Raw genomic sequence first — 22,734 nt, forward strand, 5'->3', positions numbered from 1 at the left:
AAGAATTTTTCTTAATTGCACACTGACCCCAGATGAAATTAATAAATAGGAACCTTTTGGTTTGAAAATCACAAATTCTCTGGGAGGCCCTTTAGTAAGTTACTAGCTGGTGTAGAAGAATATGCTATTAATATGAGGTAGCATGTTGGTAAAGGCCTTTGAGCTAGAAGTTAGAGAAGAATAAGCTAGCAGCTAGATATGAGTAAGCAGCTGGCGAAGAATAAGCTAGCACGCTGCTGAAGGTAATAAAATTACGAGCTTTTCTATGGAAGATTTTAAGTACTTATAGTAAACATAATGCACAAGACAATATAATTAAACGGGGGCATGAGATATAAGTTTTGATTCAGACTATATCATTATAAATATGCTAGATTCTATTAGGAGATTAAAGTTAAGCGTAATTGAGTTGGGAGCTATTTTATGACGAGAAGTTTTCTTAACTTAATTTAACAAGTTAACGAAAATAATAAAAAGATAGTATAAATGATCCCCGAACCATAGGTAACGCCCAATGCATGAAAATTGAGACAACAGTTGACCATGTCAAGTGTGGGGTTGACCCCCTCAACTCGGCTAATAATAACATAGTTCGAACAGGATCATGTATACCATCTTTCATAAAGTTCTGAATTGAAATTCGTGAATTGTGCTAGACATGACTCAAAATCTTTCGAATGGCATATAATATGGTTTGTGGGAATCTTTTTATAAATTATGATACTCTAGTTTCTCTATGTATTTAGCATATTAGTTCCCCATAGTTGATGTCCACCATTTGGGTGGGAAATGTGGGATTAAAAAGTTGCCAAAAAAAAAAAAAAAAAAAGGAGTTCATGAGTAAAATGTTTTATTGTGAAAACATGTTGCTGAAAATGAGTGTGAGAAACGAAGAGTTCTATTTTAATGGTTGTCAAACATGGGCATAATGTGCTTATATGTGATTACATGAGATGTAATATTGATGATATTTACATGTAATAAAATGTTGTCGCTATACTCGTGTGGAATTGGAGTCTTTGTGATTTGATTTGATTGACGTTATTGATTTACATGTATTTCCATTTGAATATTTTTATATATTATCATGACTCATACATAATGCACGACATATACTATAGTATTCATGTTCATTTACGTACATATGCATGGAAATGAGGGAATAAACTATGCATAACTCATAAAATAAGAAATAATGAAAGTAAGATGATAGTGATTACTCAGATATGACATATAGAATGAGAAAATAATAACGAATGTAATGGAATCTCTCTATGGGTGTACGGTATTGTACATCGTAATTGAATAGATACATCACTTGAGGCTCCCATCGATTAATGAAGGTAGCTAACTATAAGGCATTAGATAGTCCGACGTCATTTTATGGGAAGCATCAATAGGTCCCCTTGGTGAGCTTGGACTGCGGCACGACAAACTCATATGTAGGCCAAACCTGATTTGTATATTCTATAGGCATTGGAAGGCATGCGTGTTGTTGGTTATATTAATATTTAAGCTCATACGGTTCACAATGAAAGACGGTGAGTTTTGGAATTTAATTCGTAATGAGAAGAAAGAGTAGGAAATCATGCACGTCTCTATTTACTAATCATTTACTCATCTGGTTTTGCATTGTAGGTGTTACAATGCATGTACTGTAGTTGGTTACCAATTCTTAGATTAGTATGCACAAGTGTCTCTACATATTTGCACCTCTTGACTGTCGAAATCATCATTTAGCAATGGACACATGTAGAACCATAACATTCGGCTAAAAATACAATTCAAGGCATTGGCCACCAAAAGGTCTGAAGGCCTCAAACTAGGTCTCGAATGTGGGTGAAGATGTTATGCGATATCTGACACAATCAACCTAAATTTCAGTGAAAGAAGTACATGCTTGTACACAACAAATTGCTTAATAAATGTTACAAAAGCACAAACCTCAACAAAATCTTGACATTTGAACTTAATCATGAATTTCATCATAATGATAAAGGAATTTTCACTCAGAAAGTGAATCAAAAAGCTCCTAAAACTTATAAATAGGATCATTTACACAACTAAAAAATGATTGAAAAAATATGAGATCCAAATTCTAAGAAAATCGTCTTAAATGAGAGTAACTTAAGGGTCAGCTATCTCAAAAATTCTATAATTATCCAATTGGAAGCACTTTCGGATCAAAATAATATCAAAATTTTCATATTTCACTCAGAAAGTGAATCAAAAAGCTCCTAAAACTTATAAATAGGGTCATTTACACAACTAAAAAATGATTGAAAAAATATGAGATCCAAATTCTAAGAGAATCGTTTTAAATGAGGGTAACTTAACGGTCAGTTATCTCAAATTCTATAATTCTCCAATTGGAAGCACTTTCTGATCAAAATAATATAAAAAATTTCATATTTCCTCTTATTACAAATAATTTGGCTCCTAAACACACTCTGAAACACCCCAAAAGAGGGAAAACCCTGCTACAATTCCGACAAAAAACTTCCACTGGCTTTAAAAAATAATTTTTCTATTTTAAGATCAATAGTTTGGCATTGTCTATGAAAATTTATAATATATTAAAATATTACGTCAATGGAGAATAATTCTTTGGACAATTTTAACTTCCTATAATTCAATTATTTCAATAATACTTTATTTTTCGCTTTTTCGATATGTGATAAATACAACATAGTTATTGTCATATATGAAATTTGTGTTATTAATTCTCAATTAATTAATATTCACATTAATCTATATTTAATGAATTTTCACTTGGTAAATCTTGAATTATACAAATTTAAAGTTATTATAGATGAATTTATTTATATTCATGTATTTAGAAATTTTAATGGGTATTTAAATTTATGTACTAACAATTAATTTTTATGTATCAAATGTAATATAAAAAGATTGCTTATTTATAGTATTTCATCATTACAAAAAATTTGATTCATAAAAATTGAATTTTGAAAGTACAATTTTCTTCTTTTAATTTTTTATGCTAAATTTTATTTTCTTTAATTCGTTTGGAAGTCATCAAATTCTCCAACAAATTTGTACCAAAAATTACTTTTACATCACTTATAAAGTATTTTAGCCCTTTTTTTATTCTCATTTTTTGGCCACAACAATGAAAAATATGATCGTTATCCGTCATATTAATCCACCATATTTGACTTTTCTGTCTCTTGTATGGGTTCTATAATAACTATATTTTTCATTCTCATTCTTACAAAAATGTGTACCAAACGTGACCTTAGAATAACGTGCAGTATACGTTCAACTTTGACTAGTTTTTACAAAAATCACGAGAAGAACACCGAAAGCCAAGAAGTATGACTTGGAAAGGGTCTAGCAATGATGAAAACTCAAAGACGGACAAAGTTAAGTGGGTGATAGTTTATAAAAACGCATGTTTTGTGATAAACATTACCAATAAATATGTCAAATAACTAAAATGCTTTTATTTCAAAGAGTCAATTTTTAAAATTAGACTCCAAGAAATTCTTTAATTAAATATTTTATGAAGAGAGTAATTCACTCTCTACATTATGATAGCTAAACCTATCTATTAAACTAAATAACTAATTTATTTTATTCCTTTTACATTTTTTGTATACAAAAGATGTCCATTGTCGTTAAAAGGCCATTGATTTATTCAAAGACGTTATCTTCAACAAAATGTATATACTTCAATTTACATGACTTGTAAAAGTTCGTCACAATATTATAAACAAATCAACCGCATGAAAATTAAAGAGTTCTCAGAGATCGATAATTATACAGAAGATTCTATAATATCTAGAAACCGACTATGCATTTCACATCTAGAAATTTGGGCAAGTGTTGAGCATGAGTTATGCCACACTTATAAAGAGGGTTAACAAAGTTGGATGACAAAATCACATCTACACCAATCATTTTAAAAATAGATTTTTAAATCATTTAAAATCAATGGTATGAATTTTTCCAACATACTTTGTAACCCAACTTTGTAAAAATAACTTTATTGTGTGAGCATTTCCTTGACTATAAGTATTTAACACCACAATCCACGTAATAGTACAATTCAAAGCAATAATTTACTATTTCTTGAGCTATTCCGCACAACGTGGTTGGTATTTTCATCAAAAAGAGCAAAATTGTAATACAAAATTACTGCCAACATCTATGAAAGGCTCTTAAAACTTTTAGAATAATGTTATTAAACTTCACTGAGGTAGCAACCTCAAACTAGGTGGTGCTAATGTAACATTAAATAATAAATGAAATTGAATAACTTATTTAATTTCACGTTTCATTTAGCCTATCATCTAATGTCACCTCGACTAAGATTACAATCCAGTGAAGTTAAATAGTATTAATCAAAATTTTAAGATTTTTGTTGTACTTTTTTTCTTTCTCTTTACAAAATATTTTCTTGTCAAGAATAAAAAACAAAAAAAAGAACCAAGAAAATCAATTGTTAAGACTCTTTGCTAGAACCACATGACTCCGCAACTCTTGATTCTTAGACAATAATTAAAACAATTATATAATTAGAACCATATTGAATAGGGTTGGCAACAGGCCATTTATTTATTTATTTTTATAATTTTTGATAATTCATTTTATTGTCCCCATTCATTCAAGTGAGACAATAACACAGTGGTTGGTTTGCATTTTCTTTTTCATTTTCAAAACGATTTTTAGTTTTTTCCGAAAACGGCCCGTTTTCCTCGTTTTGAGCGTTTTCGACATTTATAACTGAAAACGATAAAAAGTCGATTTGCGTTTTCAGTTATAAATTTTAACTTGTTTTCGAAAATGTGTTTTCGAAAACGACGGACTAAACGCGTTTTCCGCGTTTTCGAAAACGGAAAATGGGCCGAAAACGGCAAACCAACCACGACCTAATATGCTTACTAAATTTTTTTACTTAATTTGATTTATTTTTAAAAGTTAAATTATTCAAATATATTTGGTAAACTAAAATTTTTATTGTTTATTATATTCCATAAATAATTATAGTTGTTATTTTATATTAGAATTAATGAAATTTTGTGAAAATTTTCTATTTAAAGTATTGAATACTTAAAATAAAAATAAAAAAAGTGGGGGAGGGGTGGGCCCCCGTTACCCCGTACCTACCTCGGGGTAGAATTTTGAATCCCGTACTCGACCCAATTCAGGGGTAGGGTCCGTGGGTACCATGTTTGAGAAGTATTTTTGCCATTCCTAAAATCGAATAGGCTATTTCAATATAACTCTAGTCTGGTTCAAGGGGTTACGGATGAAAGTGCTTACCCTTGTCGCTAGTTATAGCTTTAATAGTTGATTCATCAGGTGAAAATTGTAATAATTTTCAAACTCGAGCGATGAATTTACAATTTTAAAAATTCAAGTGACTAAAATGAAGCTACTTCCAACGGCTTTTATTCTAAAATAATTTGATGAAAAATGCTACTCAGATAGGAAAAAATGGAAAAAAAATAGGGTGATGTGATATCTCATGATTGAGTATTTTTGTGTTTTGTTTTTCCACTTTTAATGAAAATTTGCTAATTGCTAGAACCACATGACTCCGCAACTCTTGATTCTTAGACAATAATTAAAACAATTATATAATTAGAACCATATTGAATAGGGTTGGCAACAGGCCATTTATTTATTTATTTTTATAATTTTTGATAATTCATTTTATTGTCCCTATTCATTCAAGTGAGACAATAAGGTAGTGGTTGGTTTGCATTTTCTTTTTCATTTTCAAAACGATTTTTAGTTTTTTCCGAAAACGGCCCGTTTTCCTCGTTTTGAGCGTTTTCGACATTTATAACTGAAAACGATAAAAAGTCGATTTGCGTTTTCAGTTATAAATTTTAACTTGTTTTCGAAAATGTGTTTTCGAAAACGACGGACTAAACGCGTTTTCCGCGTTTTCGAAAACGGAAAATGGGCCGAAAACGGCAAACCAACCACGACCTAATATGCTTACTAAATTTTTTTACTTAATTTGATTTATTTTTAAAAATTAAATTATTCAAATATATTTGGTAAACTAAAATTTTTATTGTTTATTATATTCCATAAATAATTATAGTTGTTATTTTATATTAGAATTAATGAAATTTTGTGAAAATTTTCTATTTAAAGTATTGAATACTTAAAATAAAAATAAAAAAAGTGGGGGAGGGGTGGGCCCCCGTTACCCCGTACCTACCTCGGGGTAGAATTTTGAATCCCGTACTCGACCCAATTCAGGGGTGGGGTCCGTGGGTACCATGTTTGAGAAGTATTTTTGCCATTCCTAAAATCGAATAGGCTATTTCAATATAACTCTAGTCTGGTTCAAGGGGTTACGGATGAAAGTGCTTACCCTTGTCGCTAGTTATAGCTTTAATAGTTGATTCATCAGGTGAAAATTGTAATAATTTTCAAACTCGAGCGATGAATTTACAATTTTAAAAATTCAAGTGACTAAAATGAAGCTACTTCCAACGGCTTTTATTCTAAAATAATTTGATGAAAAATGCTACTCAGATAGGAAAAAATGGAAAAAAAATAGGGTGATGTGATATCTCATGATTGAGTATTTTTGTGTTTTGTTTTTCCACTTTTAATGAAAATTTGCTAAGTGTAATTTTGGAAAAAAAAAAAATGTCACTGAGTCGATCATGTAACATAATTTGATACCCCCTTTCACGATTTTCATTGTCCAAGTGCATCCGGTTACGTCTACTCCAATTGTGTCCAGTTTGAACTAAACTTCGAGTTTGGGCAGAAATTCTTATATGCGACTTTCGTTAAATCCATCCACACTATTAGTGAGCATCACACAATTAGACCTAGGGTTTGGAATCTAATTCATCAAAATCGTAAAGCATAAACGGAATTATTGTTGGAAAATCCACGAATCGATCGATCGAAGATGTGGCACGAGGCGCGAAGGTCGGAGAAGAAAGTGCACGAAATGATGGATGCCGCTCGGAAGAGAGCGCAGCGCCGAGCCATATACCTGGCCAAGCGCCGGGGCGACCCAAGCCAATCTATTCAAGCCGTCGGAACTCGATGCCGCATCAACCGTGATGAAGCTCTCTACCAGGCTACCGAAGACCAACAGGGCTTGTATGATGGAGTTTTATTTTATCAAAAATTGCTTATTTATTTAAAGAAAAATATTATTTTAATTATTCTATGCTGTTTTTCTATTATTAACTAGGAGGGATTTTTTATTTTTTTATTTTTTTTGAGGATTTATATTGAAAAAGGTGAAAAAGAAATGAGATTTATTAGGTTATCGGATTAGTTAGTACTGATATGAAGGTGATTTTTTATTTATGCACGGGATAATTATTAATTAAGTGCTTCAAAACTGTATTTTGAATACTTTTTGTTTGGATTAGAGCTGCCTTAGTTAGTCATGATTGTATCTGTGATTGATATGTGTTTTATACTTTATATTTTACCAATTTTGCTTTCGTGTTTTGTTTGTTTGATACAGAGTCGTGCTATGGATATGTTTCTCTTAGTGGGCATTATGCTAGAGTTATGACTTTTCTTTCTGCAAAATTCACTCTCTACGGCAATGCTTATGTAATATAGTTGGTGAATTTTCATGTCTAAATAAACTGTGGGTACCTTAAAATTAATGTTTTTTTCTTTGAGCAAGCTGTTGATTCTGCATTGAATCGTTGACAAGAAACTGAGATGTTGGGTATTTTAAGAATCTGTATACTCGTGTTTGCATCTGTGTCACTTAATCATGCAAAATTGAAAAAATTGCATGAAGTAGTATCATCCTGTCTTTTCAACATAAAACATTTCTTACAACAAATATACTTATTCTATTCATTTTTGCTAGATGTTATAACGAACATGTTTCAGTCCCATCCATTCCTTCGTATTCTGTGGCAATCTTATGAGTTCTCATGTAGTTACTATATTCTCCGCATGGCTTCAATAATTAAATAAGTTCATTCCACTGATAAATGCGACCTAACATTTTTGCCTCCTGATCAGGATACCCTGGAATGGGAAACAGGATGTTATGATTGACAGGTAATACAATTTTAGTTACCTGTCTGTACGGAAAGCATTGTTCAAAACACATGTTTCAGGATTGGGATTTGGAGATGTTGGCGGATTAACCTGCTATTACTGATTAACTTTACTTTTATCAGATTTGATGGGCGTGCTCTTCTTGATTTTATTCGTGATAGTAGCACACGCCGTCCTCAAGTTGCAGAAAAAACTGAGGAAGAAGAGGAGTTAGAAGAGTTTGTTAGTTTTGAGCGTTACCGGGATTTAATTAAGCATCGGCGTAGAGGATGTCGGTACTTTTTTTATTTGTCATAATCTGTTTGATTTACAACAACTTTTGTATTTTTACCATTTGTTTTACATTATCTTTTAGTGAATGTAGATAACAATACCTCCCTTTTCTATTTAGAGTAATTTTCTGATATTTTATGAAAACTGACAAGACCCTTTAGCAGTTACTGATGAGGAGGGACTGCAGCACGTTAACCAAGAGATGGAGGCTAAGATCAGTGCGTATTTTGGATCGCACAGGTTCAGACCTTTTCTTTTCTGTTTTATTTTTTACAAAGCAAAACAGCAGTCAATGGGAAGAGGCTCTCTACATTTAAATTTTGAATTGCTTGTTATTTAGCATTTAAATTTGCATTACAATTTCCAAAGGGACGCATGCAAACTCTGAAAACACTTCGTAATGAGAATGACAGTCATCTTAAAGTGTTCACTTTTGGTTTTCCTTTACAGAGACTTTTGTCTTTTTCCATTACTGCTACTTCCTTGTTTCTTTATGATTGCTCTTTGTTTATCAATATAGAAATTTCTTTCATGTAGCATGATGATGGAGTATATATTAAGCTCCCTGTTTATATCATTGGTTTGATCATTTTCCCTATTTTTGGGTAATGGCGAATACAGTAAATCTCATGCGGCTCAGCCGCCAGCAAGCAAGGGGCCTTATTCGCAAGTTGGTTTCTCTTATGATGGAGATGAAAAGGAGGAAACTCAAGATTTAGATGGCGATGAAGATGATGACGATGAAGAGGACTATTATGAGGAGGATTTTAACAGTGATGACAGCAATGATGAATTGATGGAGTCAATTGCAAAAGAATTCGGAGTAAAGAGGTATGGATGGCTTGTATACATGGATAAAAAGGCTAAAGAAGAGCAAAGGAGGCAAAAAGAAGTCATCAAGGGAGACCCTTCAATTGTAAGTTTGTCAATAAATTCAATTGGAAACTTGGAATTATGGTTCTCTTGGGATCAATACAGCCTTATTACCCATATATTGGATTACTGTGAATTTTATAGAAAAAGCTTAGTCGCAAGGAAAGAAGGAAGGTTTCTCAGATGGAAAGAGAGAAGGAAAGAGAAGCTGCAAGGATAAATGGAATTAGAGTGCTTCATCACGATCCATATCGGTAATGTCATGTGTTTCTTCCATGCATTTGCAATGTTAAAAGGTTGTATGCACACAGGATATAAATGTGACTCAGTAATATCTGGCTGTGACAATGTAGTTACCTTTGATGATTTGCAGTGAATCGAGGCGAAGTCCTACTTATGAAGCTTATTCACGATCTAGAAGGTGGATATTCTCGTTCTTTTACTGTTAAATGTAAGTAAACTGGTGGGAAATTGTTAACTATCTTCTCTTTTCGTAGATCGAGGTCGAAGTCTCGGTCCTACTCTCCATCACAGTCAAGGCGTCATGCACATGGATCACACTCTGACGATCTTCATCGAGGCAAAGACAGGGCTCCAAAAATAGAATATATTACAGAATTTGGAGGCTTTGATGATGGGGACGCGCCAAAGCTTGAAGGATATTCTCCACCACCATCTCCTTCGTCCCATACTGATGCATTGAATCGGTCGGAGCACTCGACCTTTAATTCTTGCAAAGATAGATTGGACAGTCTTTACTCTGCTGCAGCTAATCGTCCATTTTGTTACCTGAGCCAAACTTTTGTGGTTTAGAATAGATCATGCTTAGGGTAGACAGCTTAACTGCCATGCGGGAGAGGGAAGGAAGCTTCCTTTTTGAAGCTCGTTGTTCCCTGAGTTGGACTTCATGTGACTGCATCTGAGTTCCAGGAAGTATTGTAAAGTTTTTTTCTAATGCTTATGCTTTCCTGCAGGCCATCGTCTGGTCGTATACTAGAGGCTCTTCATGTAGATCCGGCATCTGGTGTATCTCTTGACAAAGAAAAGAATGCCAAACTCTTGAAGCCAACAACGAGGTATCTCATGGTGTTTAGCCTTACCTTTTACATTAGTTTGTGTTTATTGGATAGTTCTCTTCGTTGTTTACTATATTTGTTTCTATTGATTCCCTTGGCAGCACGTCCTCAGCACTAGCAAAATTGAGCAAAACCACCAGTAGTGGGAGCCTCTCTAAGCAACAGGGTGAGAAGAAGGAAACACCTCAAGAACGACTTAAACGGATCATGAGCAGTCAACTGAACAAACAGAGTATGCTTGCTCAATATTCATAATAAACTGTAGCATTTGATGAGGATTGGCATTTTTTCCTCTCTTTGTTGATTAAGTTGCATGGCTGCATGATATTATCATGTTCATTGTGACATGACCAATTTCTTTGCAGTAAAAAAAGATACAGCTATTGAAATAGCTAAGAAACGAGAGCAAGAGCGACAGAGGCTCAAAAAACTAGCTGAAACAAGCCATGTTAGCCGATATCGGAGACGAAGCCATAGTAGAAGTTACAGTCGCTCTCCTCCAAGGTGTATATCTATACCTACTTTGCTTTTGGCTGTTGATTCAAGGATTGTTCCCCTTTTTTCCCCTTGGGTTGGGGGATAGCAATTTGCTGCTGGTGTAGTTCTTCCTTGTTCTTTGAGGATGCACTTTTTGCTGAATTTGGTTTTTCGTAGGGCCAAGACTTACCAGGTCAATATTTTCTTGAACTGAGTCTTTTTTGATACTCTTCTTCATTTAAATTTGACGATGGGCTGGAGAACTACTTTGCTGTGATATCTGCTTTCTAAGTAAGGTATTAAAACTGAAAACAAGAAAAAATTGGGTGGATTCAAGGTTTGGTCTCTCTAAAGCAGTGAATTGGGATTCCCATTATCGGTTGTATATTTATCCAGGCCCAGTCCTATGTACAAATGGCACCTTCTGCCAGAAATCTTTACTTTTCTGGATGTCCCCAAAACTGATGGTGAAGATACATGTCTTTGTGGTGGGACTTCGCAAGAGCTCTTCATCTATAAGCTCTTCAAGCTCGCCACTTTTATATAATTTTTTCTGGTTTTATTGCTTTTATCAGATAGTTTCTTGTTTACATTTTTCATGTTTTCTGTTGCAGAAGATACAGACGCAGTAGGAGTCCAAGCAGGGGTAGGAGTTCTCGGAAATATCGATCGTCTCACTCCCAGTCTCGCTCTGGATCTCGTTCTCAGACGCGTTCACGTTCACCCTCATACTCCTATAGTTCTCGATCTCACTCCCGTTCATGCTCTCCTCGGTAAAGTGTCATCTCTTGGGTTCAGCTCCTGTTTACCACCCTCTGCTTGCTAATAACCGTAAGATATTTCAGGGGAAGAAGACGGTCAAGGTATTGAAAATGATTTTACATTGGAATACGAGAAAGTGCAAGCAGACGTATTCAGCTGGCTGTCTGTAGTTAGTCCTCGTGTCCTTGGTGCCAGTTCGTCCCAGCTGGGGTTAAGTTGAAAGAATAACGTCCTGCAGGCTGCAAGCAACCTGGTTGGTCTACTGTACCGCTTAACATTATATATAACTGAAATGTGTGTATTTGAAGAATCTTTTTCCGCCAGATGGTTATTGGCGCCATGAGCTATGTTTAGGGAGGTTAGCCTGTGGCACTTAACTAAAGTTTAGCCGAAACATGCAAAATGTCTGATTAAACTTGAATTCCGGATCATTGAGTGAATCTTCTCTTGGTTAGCTTTTGTATGATTTTCAGGTTCTTATATTTGAGTTGCCGAATGTGTCTCAACTTGACTTTTAGGCAGAAGATTAACAAGGGAAACTGATCCACCTATTGTGAGCAGTGAAATATGAACTTATTTACACTTCATTTCGAAGTACATGGATATTTGGAAGGCCTCCCCAAATTTGTTCGGTTAAGCTTAAAGGGTCAGTAGTAAGATTGGTCTGGAACATTCATCGATTTCTTTTAATTGTTCGTGGGCTTGCAAGTGACTTACTGCTTTTGGCCTACTCTGGTCGATGCTCAAAAGTTCCCGAATAGTGCGAAAAGCCTTGTGGTTAGAGTTTGTGTCTGCACTTTCAATACTTTTTCTATGATCTTTAGTATGAATTCATAATAATTGAATATCCAAATGGTATGTTTGGTAAGGAGAATTAGATCAGACTTTAAAAAACTTTAAATGAAATATATAAATTAAAATTTCATTTTTTCTACCGTGACATTTAAAACTGAACTGCTCATGTTATTTTATTGTTTTTTTTGTAGAAATATACCAATGTAACCTTAAACTGTGAATGATGTAATGAAAACTAATTTGTTGTAGCTTCCATTTCTTAGAGCATTTTTAAGGTGGTTCTTATTTTAATAAGTATTTTGATCATAATAGAGTATTTTTTAAATTTAAAGAGAATTTTTTTTACACTTCAACAAACTCCTATTGTTTGCTTTCTGTTTCTTATTTCAACAATTATTTATAATTTTTCCATCAATTTTCAGCTAATATTATTATTTTTCGATATCATCAGTTAAAATATTCAATATAATATAAATAATTTAAATAGTGGAAAACTGAAACTTGAAATTTTAAGAAAATGCGAGCGGACGATTAATTTGATTTCCCAAATTTAGATAGTTTAACTTTGACTCGTCAAAATAAAAAATAAAAAATTATTTATTTTTAAAGGATGTTTTCACGCTATTATTTGGCATTTCATGGATCCCATGCAGCACCACCTTGCCCATGGGATTCCTTTTCCATTCGTATCTATATGAAAACTTGAAAGCTAAAGGTGCATTTGATTTACGTTTCTATTTTATGTTTTCAATTTTGAATTTATTTTCTATTTGATTTACGTTTCTATTTTCTGTTTTCAATTTTGAATTTATTTTCTATTTTCTGTTTTGATGGATTATTTTAAGATTTCAGAGAACGCATTTGATTTGTCGTTCTGAAATTTTTTTTTTCAAAGCAAAACTAGAAAACACATTTGGTTTAAAAATTTTAAAAATAATATTATGACATTTTTTCAGTTAATTTGATTAGCTAATAAAACATATCAAATTTATGCTAATATGTGAACAAAAAACATAAATTTTAAAATTGGAAAGAGAAAGAGGGGGGGGGGGGTTCATTTTAAGTATATTTCCAATAATTGCATCAAAATCATCCGTAGATAATATTTTGAGAGAAAGAATGAGATATAGGTATTTGTGTTTGGGTGATTTTATTAATTATTTCAATTTGAGAAATTTTTCAATTTATTTTTCTTGTTTTGAGTTTTTTGAGTGTTTTCATTGAAAACACTTAAAACATCGAAAAGTCATTTTGAGTTTTATGTTATAAAATTTTCCTTGTTGCTGAAAACCCATTTTTTAAATTAACATATCAAATACGTTTTGAATGTTTTAAAAAATTAAAAATTGAAAATGGCATACCCACCAAGCCATTGCTTTATTCTTTCTCGATCACACGCATGCATCCCACTTTCAGGGATCACAATCCATCTTGCCAATCTTCCATTCTTACTTTTTCGAATGAAATTACTTGTGCTGAAAGTGATCTCTACTTTAATGTGATTTATTTATGTATATGTGAAATAAAATTTACTCAAGCTTTTCCAAAATGGTTATAAGTACATGAAAATGAAAATTGCGTCATAACGATCGTTGTAACATTCTCATCTCTATTCTATTTCTTTTGCTAGAAGAACTCCCTCTTAGACGTTAACGAGAATGTGTCCCTTGATTATTTTTGATTTTTTGAGAAGTGATTTAGTGAAAATTACTTTTCTTTAAAGAATGTGTGATTAAAAATAAGAAAAAGTTATAAGTTCATGTGTATAATTATTTTGTTTAGAGAACGTGAGTGAAATGAGTTTGAGTAAAAGTAATTTTCAAAAAAAAATTCGAAAAAAGGTATAACATATAATTTTATTTATTTATATATTTTTTTTCAACTTTGAAAATTAAGTAAGTTACTTATCATGAGAGTGACCTGACAATTAAAAAAATGTAATTTTTCTTACTTATTAATTATTAGTATGAAAAAATCAACATATCCGAACAAATTTAAAAGCAAAAAATTCGTAAAAGTTTGATTCCAATACCTCGTAACCTTCCATTCTCACCTTTTCCTCTCACTATCGATCCCTAGCTTTTGTCTATACCTATCTTCTTAGATATAATAATAAAACAAAAGTAAGATCACCACACGGGGGATATGATACGATTACTTTAATGCACTTTTGCTTTAAAACCTTTTTACAAAGTATTTTTATTTAAATAGATTTTTATTTTTACAGTGACCCTTTTATCACTTATTCCCGTTATTTATATTCATACTTCGTTTTATGTGATCTCGCTAGAATAAATTAGTCTTTCTATTATGGTAAAAAGACAACGATAACTTCAACATCCATCACATAATTGTTCGATATCGTGTTTTAAGTACGTATTTGATCGATATCGTTTTAAATAAGTACTTTATAGATTTTTTTTAATATTGTTATGTGCCCTACCAATCCAAGCCATGATCTAAAATGCATTCTTTTCTGTAAATGAATCTTAACAATATAATTACTAAATAGCTACTAGAAAGTAAAAATATTATTTAATATTGAGAAGCATTATTTAGGTATATAAAGAATGGAGAAATGAAAGGCAATCCTGTTTTTTGGGGAAACCAACTTGGTTAGGCTTTAACACCCATTATTCCTACTAATATAGAGAACTAATATCTCAATCAATTTTTAATTATTAGAATATTGATAGAGCACATGGGCAGGCAACCTCGCATATATTTTAATTCCCTATTTGATTATCATTATTTTTCAAACTTACGTACTCATTTTTCATCACATATTTACACGATAAAATATTTTACACGTAAATTTAAAATTTTTTTTCTACTTTTTAACTACACATTTATTTAAAAATTACTATTCAGAACTCTTTTTTTCTAATAATGACTGTCAAACAGGGGCTAAATTAAGTCGACATTTCATGTTTAGTATATTATATTGAATAAACTAGTACTAAATATTTTAATATATATAAATATAAATATTTTTATGTCTCTTCTTTATAATCTTTCCAATTTAATCGATGTAATGTATCAAGATAGTGTTAAAATATTTTACATGTTATCTTAATCTCATTTTGTGAGATTAGCCCCCATGTTAGATGGGAATTATTTATTTATTTATTTATTTTAAGAATGAGTTTTTGAATAGAAAATATGAGGAGAATGATGATTAAAAAATAAAAAAAAAATTTGAATTTACGTAAAAATATTTTATTGTGAGAATGTGTGGTCAAAAATGAGTATGAGAAAAAAAATGAGAAGATAATATGAGAGAATGGTTGTCAAACAAAGGCTAATAATTAATTATATGTAATGATATTGCTATTGTCACGTTAGATCTACCCTACAAGTGATTCAAATCTTGTAAATGTGGTTTATCTTATGTTTTTGTTTCTTTGGTAATTATTTCGTAATCAAAATAATGTGTGTTTTCTTTTATTCTTCGAGGTAATTTTACAGGCAAAATTTTCACATATTACACAATTATTACATCATTATGATGTCAGTGTTTTTATTACATACTCTCTCGTCCCAATTATATAAGTTGAGTTTCATTTGTCTCTTGTCCCAAATATATAGGCATGTTTTCTAATTTAGAATATTTTGTTTTCTTCTTTTGCCAATATACCTTATTCAATTTTCTCGACTTAATAGGCTAACTTTTTAAAATCATTCAAAGACACATATTTCTCACTTCTTGAAACTCTCATTTCTTCTTTTTCAAATTAAATCATTCAAATTATTTACTAATTTCAACAATAATTCACTATTTCATACTGAAAATTAAATAGGGATAAACTAGAAAAGATCTTGACAAAAATTAATTTTTCAATGACATTAAAGAAGATTTCTTAATCCGTGTAGAAAACGAAACAAACCTATATAATTGAGACGGTGGGTATAAATCTAAAATTTTTCTCACTTTTTAATCACACATTCCCCAAATAATTATTTCAAAATACATTTTTCTCAAAATTTCATTAAAATAGAGTCTAAACAATGGCTAAGTGTCTGTCACTTAAATAACAAGAATATAACTCATGTTTGGTCTCTTTTAATTTTTTTAACAAATTTATTTTACCCACGAATTCACGTGATCCACAATTTTTATTAATTTTTCAATCATATATTTTATTATTATTTTTTTATATCAAAATTTACTAAAATTTTAATTTTAACAAAATCAAACGGGACATATTATACAGATATCCTATTCACTTGTCCGTTGTGGGAGCGTACTCGTGCTTTTAATTAGTCTCATAATTATTGCACCGAAAAAAATTAATTATAGAAACGTGCATATCAAACTGGACTATCGACATCTGTCTTAAACTGTACTACGTTTAAGAACAATTGTGGTGGTGGGGGGCGGGTCACTCGTATGCAGGGTGGGGTGCAACCTAAATTAGGGCAATTTAACATAATTTTTGAGAAGCGAAGAGGAATTTTTGATGTTCAATATGATTTTTTCTAAAATCATTTACTAATTTTATGAAAGTGTTTTCATATAGTTAGAAGGGTTTTTAGAAAAAAGTTGGTTCAATATGATTTCGTTTAAAATTATTTTCAAAATAGAAAATTCTTTTAGAAATTAGTTTTCAAGCAAAAATAAAGAATAAATTAGTCTTTCTATTATGGTAAAAAGACAACGATAACTTCAACATCCATCACATAATTGTTCGATATCGTGTTTTAAGTACGTATTTGATCGATATCGTTTTAAATATGTACTTTATAGATATTTTTTTAATATTGTTATGTGCCCTACCAATCCAAGCCATGATCTAAAATGCATTCTTTTCTGTAAATGAATCTTAACAATATAATTACTAAATAGCTACTAGAAAGTAAAAATATTATTTAATATTGAGAAGCATTATTTAGGTATATAAAGAATGGAGAAATGAAAGGCAATCCTGTTTTTTGGGGAAACCAACTTGGTTAGGCTTTAACACCCATTATTCCTACTAATATAGAGAACTAATATCTCAATCAATTTTTAATTATTAGAATATTGATAGAGCACATGGGCAGGCAACCTCGCATATATTTTAATTCCCTATTTGATTATCATTATTTTTCAAACTTACGTACTCATTTTTCATCACATATTTACACGATAAAATATTTTACACGTAAATTCAAAATTTTTTTTCTTCTTTTTAACTACACATTTATTTAAAAATTACTATTCAGAACTCTTTTTTTCTAATAATGACTGTCAAACAGGGGCTAAATTAAGTCGACATTTCATGTTTAGTATATTATATTGAATAAACTAGTACTAAATATTTTAATATATATAAATATAAATATTTTTATGTCTCTTCTTTATAATCTTTCCAATTTAATCGATGTAATGTATCAAGATAGTGTTAAAATATTTTACATGTTATCTTAATCTCATTTTGTGAGATTAGCCCCCATGTTAGATGGGAATTATTTATTTATTTATTTATTTTAAGAATGAGTTTTTGAATAGAAAATATGAGGAGAATGATGATTAAAAAATAAAAAAAATTTGAATTTACGTAAAAATATTTTATTGTGAGAATGTGTGATCAAAAATGAGTATGAGAAAAAAAATGAGAAGATAATATGAGAGAATGGTTGTCAAACAAAGGCTAATAATTAATTATATGTAATTGGATACAATACGAGATAAATGATAAAATGCGATCAATTTTTAGCTCAATTACACTACATTGGTCTCACCTTTACTACCAATTTCAATTCGATATGTGCTCATATTGAGTTTGAATACAAGTTTGGATGAGCTCGAGTACCTTTGAGAAAGAGAAATGACACTAGTTAATAATTATAAGACTACCAACTATTATTAATTACGTATTAAAAAAAAAAAAATCTTTGCCAGAAAGATTCCTTTATTTCTCACTTGCAGCTTGACAATGAGTTATTAGGTAATTGTCACATGGAGCGTTGAAATAGGGAAGCAATTGGATCATTGGTCAATTGGGAGTAAGAAATAGACCTTCCCTCCTTATAATTCAAACTTACTAGAATTTGCAATGACTATGAAAAAAGAAAAGGTAGGGTATCAAAGATAGAACAATTATACATATGTTTAATGTTTAAATAAATAAGTCCTCGTTGAAATAGTATACTATTATATTTAGTCGAGTTTTCACAACTTTTGAGGTAGGATTGAAATTGACCGATCAACTTCTAGTGAACACATATTTCTCACTTCTTGAAACTCTCATTTCTTCTTTTTCAAATTAAATCATTCAAATTATTTACTAATTTCAACAATAATTCACTATTTCATACTGAAAATTAAATAGGGATAAACTAGAAAAGATATTGACAAAAATTAATTTTCCAATGACATTAAAGAAGATTTCTTAATCCGTGTAAAAAACGAAACAAACCTATATAATTGGGACGGTAAGTATAAATCTAAAATTTTTCTCACTTTTTAATCACACATTCCCCAAATAATTATTTCAAAATACATTTTTCTCAAAATTTCATTAAAATAGAGTCTAAACAAGGGCTAAGTGTCTATCACTTAAATAACAAGAATATAACTCATGTTTGGTCTCTTTTAATTTTTTTAACAAATTTATTTTACCCACGAATTCACGTGATCGGAAAAATGAATTATAATTTAATGAAAAATAATGAGACGAAAGAGGAGCTAAATATCACGAGAATGTGGGCCGGTCCTGTACAAACATGAAGCTGCTTTTAGTTTTGGACCCCTTTTGCTTCAAAATAAATACACATATCTAACAATAAATCTATTGTTTTAAACTAAATTATTAAATAATTAATCTATCACTAAATCATATATTTTATTATTATTTTTTTATATCAAAATTTACTAAAATTTTAATTTTAACAAAATCAAACGGGACATATTATACAGATATCCTATTCACTTGTCCGTTGTGGGAGCGTACTCGTGCTTTTAATTAGTCTCATAATTATTGCACCGAAAAAAATTAATTATAGAAACGCGCATATCAAACTGGACTATCGACATCTGTCTTAAACTGTACTAAGTTTAAGAACAATTGTGGTGGTGGGGGGCGGGTCACTCGTATGCAGGGTGGGGTGCAACCTAAATTAGGGCAATTTAACATAATTTTTGAGAAGCGAAGAGGAATTTTTGATATTCAATATGATTTTTTCTAAAATCATTTACTAATTTTATGAAAGTGTTTTCATATAGTTAGAAGGGTTTTTAGAAAAAGTTGGTTCAATATGATTTCGTTTAAAATTATTTTCAAAATAGAAAATTCTTTTAGAAATTAGTTTTCAAGCAAAAATAACAATAACTCTTCACAGAAAGTAAAAGCAATACCAAATGAACCCTATTTCAATTATGTTTTCGTGTTTGGTTGAACATTTTCAAAGCTTTTTTGTGTACTGCGCCTTTTATAGATAGCATTTTTTAGTATCATGTTGTGTCATATATATATTTGTTGGATGATATTGGACTTCTCTTATTTCAAAAGTTAGTTCAAGAGGTGATGTTTTTTCTCGCACTTATAAACTGAAATCCAACTCCATCCACAACCGACGTGGGACTACCTCAACATATTTTGGGCCTCTGTTTTTGTGCAGTTTATCAAATCAAGTGATTTTGGTTAGCTTAAGATGGAACCCCACCGTGCCTGGGATCCGTGGATGAAAAATTGCTTTATTCAATCATTTTCACGACGTTTGTCACTGATCTTTGCAAATTTCCACCACTGCATGGGTATTCATTATTGGTGGATAAATCAAGAAACTATTGGATACAATACGAGATAAATGATAAAATGCGATCAATTTTTAGCTCAATTACACTACATTGGTCTCACCTTTACTACCAATTTCAATTCGATATGTGCTCATATTGAGTTTGAATACAAGTTTGGATGAGCTCGAGTACCTTTGAGAAAGAGAAATGACACTAGTTAATAATTATAAGACTACCAACTATTATTAATTACGTATTAAAAAAAAAAAAATCTTTGCCAGAAAGATTCCTTTATTTCTCACTTGCAGCTTGACAATGAGTTATTAGGTAATTGTCACATGGAGCGTTGAAATAGGGAAGCAATTGGATCATTGGTAAATTGGGAGTAAGAAATAGACCTTCCCTCCTTATAATTCAAACTTACTAGAATTTGCAATGACTATGAAAAAAGAAAAGGTAGGGTATCAAAGATAGAACAATTATACATATGTTTAATGTTTAAATAAATAAGTCCTCGTTGAAATAGTATACTATTATATTTAGTCGAGTTTTCACAACTTTTGAGGTAGGATTGAAATTGACCGATCAACTTCTAGTGTTGATTGATCGAATATTATCCTTTCGTCCATCAAATTACCAATTTAAAACAACATAGGAATTTTGATACTGAGTAAAATTATCGAAAAAATGTGTGATTGATAAAAAGACGGAAAAATGAATTATAATTTAATGAAAAATAATGAGACGAAAGAGGAGCTAAATATCACGAGAATGTGGGCCGGTCCTGTACAAACATGAAGCTGCTTTTAGTTTTGGACCCCTTTTGCTTCAAAATAAATACACATATCTAACAATAAATCTATTGTTTTAAACTAAATTATTAAATAATTAATCTATCACTACCATTATATACTTCTAACGAAAATATTAAAAAGGAAAAGAAAGAAAAAAGAGAGAAATTTTATTTTATGAATAAAATCTGAAAGTGGGCCCCCCTGTGTCATGCTATAAATATCTGTCCATTTATTTTCCTTTCCCAATTTTTCATTTCAGTATTGGCTTCACTTCGTCGTTCCACTTTCCACTCTCTCTGAAAGTTCACCGGCCACACAAAATCAGAACCATTTCTCCCGCTCGATTTCCCGGTAAATTAGAAGAATGGTTGACGTCGAACGGAGGATGACCGGTTTAAACCCGGCGCACGTAGCCGGCCTCCGTCGTCTCTCGGCCAGAGCCGCCGCCTCCACCCCTTCCACACCTCTTCCGCCGCGTGATAGCCTCCTCTCCTTTTCTTCCCTTGCAGATAAAGTCATTACTCATCTAAAGAACTCGGGAATACAAGTCCAACCAGGATTATCCGAGTCCGAGTTCGCATTGGCCGAGGCGGAGTTTGGCTTTACCTTTCCGCCGGACCTGAAAGCTGTTCTCTCAGCCGGATTTCCCCTCGGCGCCGGTTTCCCTGACTGGCGCTCCTCTCGTTCCGCTCGGCATCACCTCCGCTCCGCCATTGATCTTCCTATCGCCTCCATTTCCTTTCACATAGCTCGGAACTCCTTCTGGTCCAAGTCATGGGGAACCAGACCATCTGACCCGGAAAAGGCCCTGAAAATAGCCCGAAACGCACTTAAAAGGGTCCCTCTTTTGATACCCGTTTTCAACCATCGTTACATTCCTTGCAATCCTTGTCTAGCAGGAAACCCCATATTCTACGTCGATGAAAACAGGATTTTCTTATGTGGATTCGACTTATCAGACTTCTTTGATCGTGAATCTTCTCTATTTCGAAGCCCTAATCAGAATTTACTCTCCAAGCAGCTCTCTATAAGTGAAAAATCAGGCAGATCATCGACGAATTCTTCGAGAAGAAGTCTAGACACTGTCTCCGTTACAAGAACGCCACGGTGGGTGGAGTTCTGGAGCGACGCCGCTATCAATCGCCGCCGGCTGGATACAATACGAGATAAATGATAAAATGCGATCAATTTTTAGGTCAATTACACTGCATTGGTCTCACCTTTACTACCAATTTCAATTCGATATGTGCTCATATTGAGTTTGAATACAAGTTTGGATGAGCTCGAGTACCTTTGAGAAAGAGAAATGACACTAGTTAATAATTATAAGACTACCAACTATTATTAATTACGTATTAAAAAAAAAAAATTGTCAGTTTTGAGAGAAGGCGGGTGGGCAGAATCTGACATCTCTGAGATCGCACACGTTCCAGCATCTGGATTCTTTGATGGAGAGATGGTGATGCTGGACAATCAAGCAGTTCTTGATGCTTTGTTATTGAAGACAGGTAAATTGGGAGTAAGAAATAGACCTTCCCTCCTTATAATTCAAACTTACTAGAATTTGCAATGACTATGAAAAAAGAAAAGGTAGGCTATCAAAGATAGAACAATTATACATATGTTTAATGTTTAAATAAATAAGTCATCGTTGAAATAGTATACTATTATATTTAGTCGAGTTTTCACAACTTTTGAGGTAGGATTGAAATTGACCGATCAACTTCTAGTGTTGATTGATCGAATATTATCCTTTCGTCCATCAAATTACCAATTTAAAACAACATAGGAATTTTGATACTGAGTAAAATTATCGAAAAAATGTGTGATTGATAAAAAGATAGAAAAATGAATTATAATTTAATGGAAAATAATGAGAGAAAGAGGAGCTAAATATCACCAGAATGTGGGCCGGTCATGTACAAAC

The 22,734-nt window shown here is 31.9% G+C and overlaps 2 protein-coding genes across 4 annotated transcripts; both read left to right on the forward strand.

The window, feature by feature from the left end:
* The first annotated feature begins 6,688 nt into the window (after nucleotides 1-6,688).
* LOC111396938 (CLK4-associating serine/arginine rich protein-like) lies at nucleotides 6,689-12,258 on the forward strand. 3 transcript variants are annotated; one of them, XM_023023558.1, is made up of 13 exons: nucleotides 6,689-7,104; nucleotides 7,999-8,037; nucleotides 8,160-8,308; nucleotides 8,472-8,550; nucleotides 8,932-9,226; nucleotides 9,328-9,437; nucleotides 9,557-9,604; nucleotides 9,681-9,890; nucleotides 10,158-10,259; nucleotides 10,361-10,491; nucleotides 10,625-10,763; nucleotides 11,351-11,509; nucleotides 11,582-12,258. In XM_023023558.1, exons 1-13 carry the CDS (start codon nucleotides 6,908-6,910, stop codon nucleotides 11,604-11,606), a joined length of 1,683 nt encoding a protein of 560 aa, XP_022879326.1. In that variant the 5' UTR covers nucleotides 6,689-6,907; the 3' UTR covers nucleotides 11,607-12,258. The 3 variants fall into 3 exon arrangements, 2 of the variants coding, with proteins under 2 accessions (XP_022879326.1, XP_022879327.1); XM_023023559.1 differs by having other exon boundaries at nucleotides 8,475-8,550; XR_002703095.1 differs by lacking the exon at nucleotides 11,582-12,258 and having other exon boundaries at nucleotides 10,625-10,929; nucleotides 11,351-11,481.
* An 8,763-nt stretch (nucleotides 12,259-21,021) lies between these two features.
* LOC111397873 lies at nucleotides 21,022-21,981 on the forward strand. Its single transcript, XM_023024841.1, has one exon. The coding sequence runs from the start codon at nucleotides 21,172-21,174 to the stop codon at nucleotides 21,979-21,981; it is 810 nt and encodes a 269-aa protein (XP_022880609.1). The 5' UTR covers nucleotides 21,022-21,171.
* The last annotated feature ends 753 nt before the right edge of the window (nucleotides 21,982-22,734 follow it).

This window comes from Olea europaea, chromosome 7 (assembly GCF_002742605.1).
Source record: "Olea europaea var. sylvestris chromosome 7, O_europaea_v1, whole genome shotgun sequence".
Lineage (NCBI taxonomy): Eukaryota > Viridiplantae > Streptophyta > Magnoliopsida > Lamiales > Oleaceae > Olea > Olea europaea.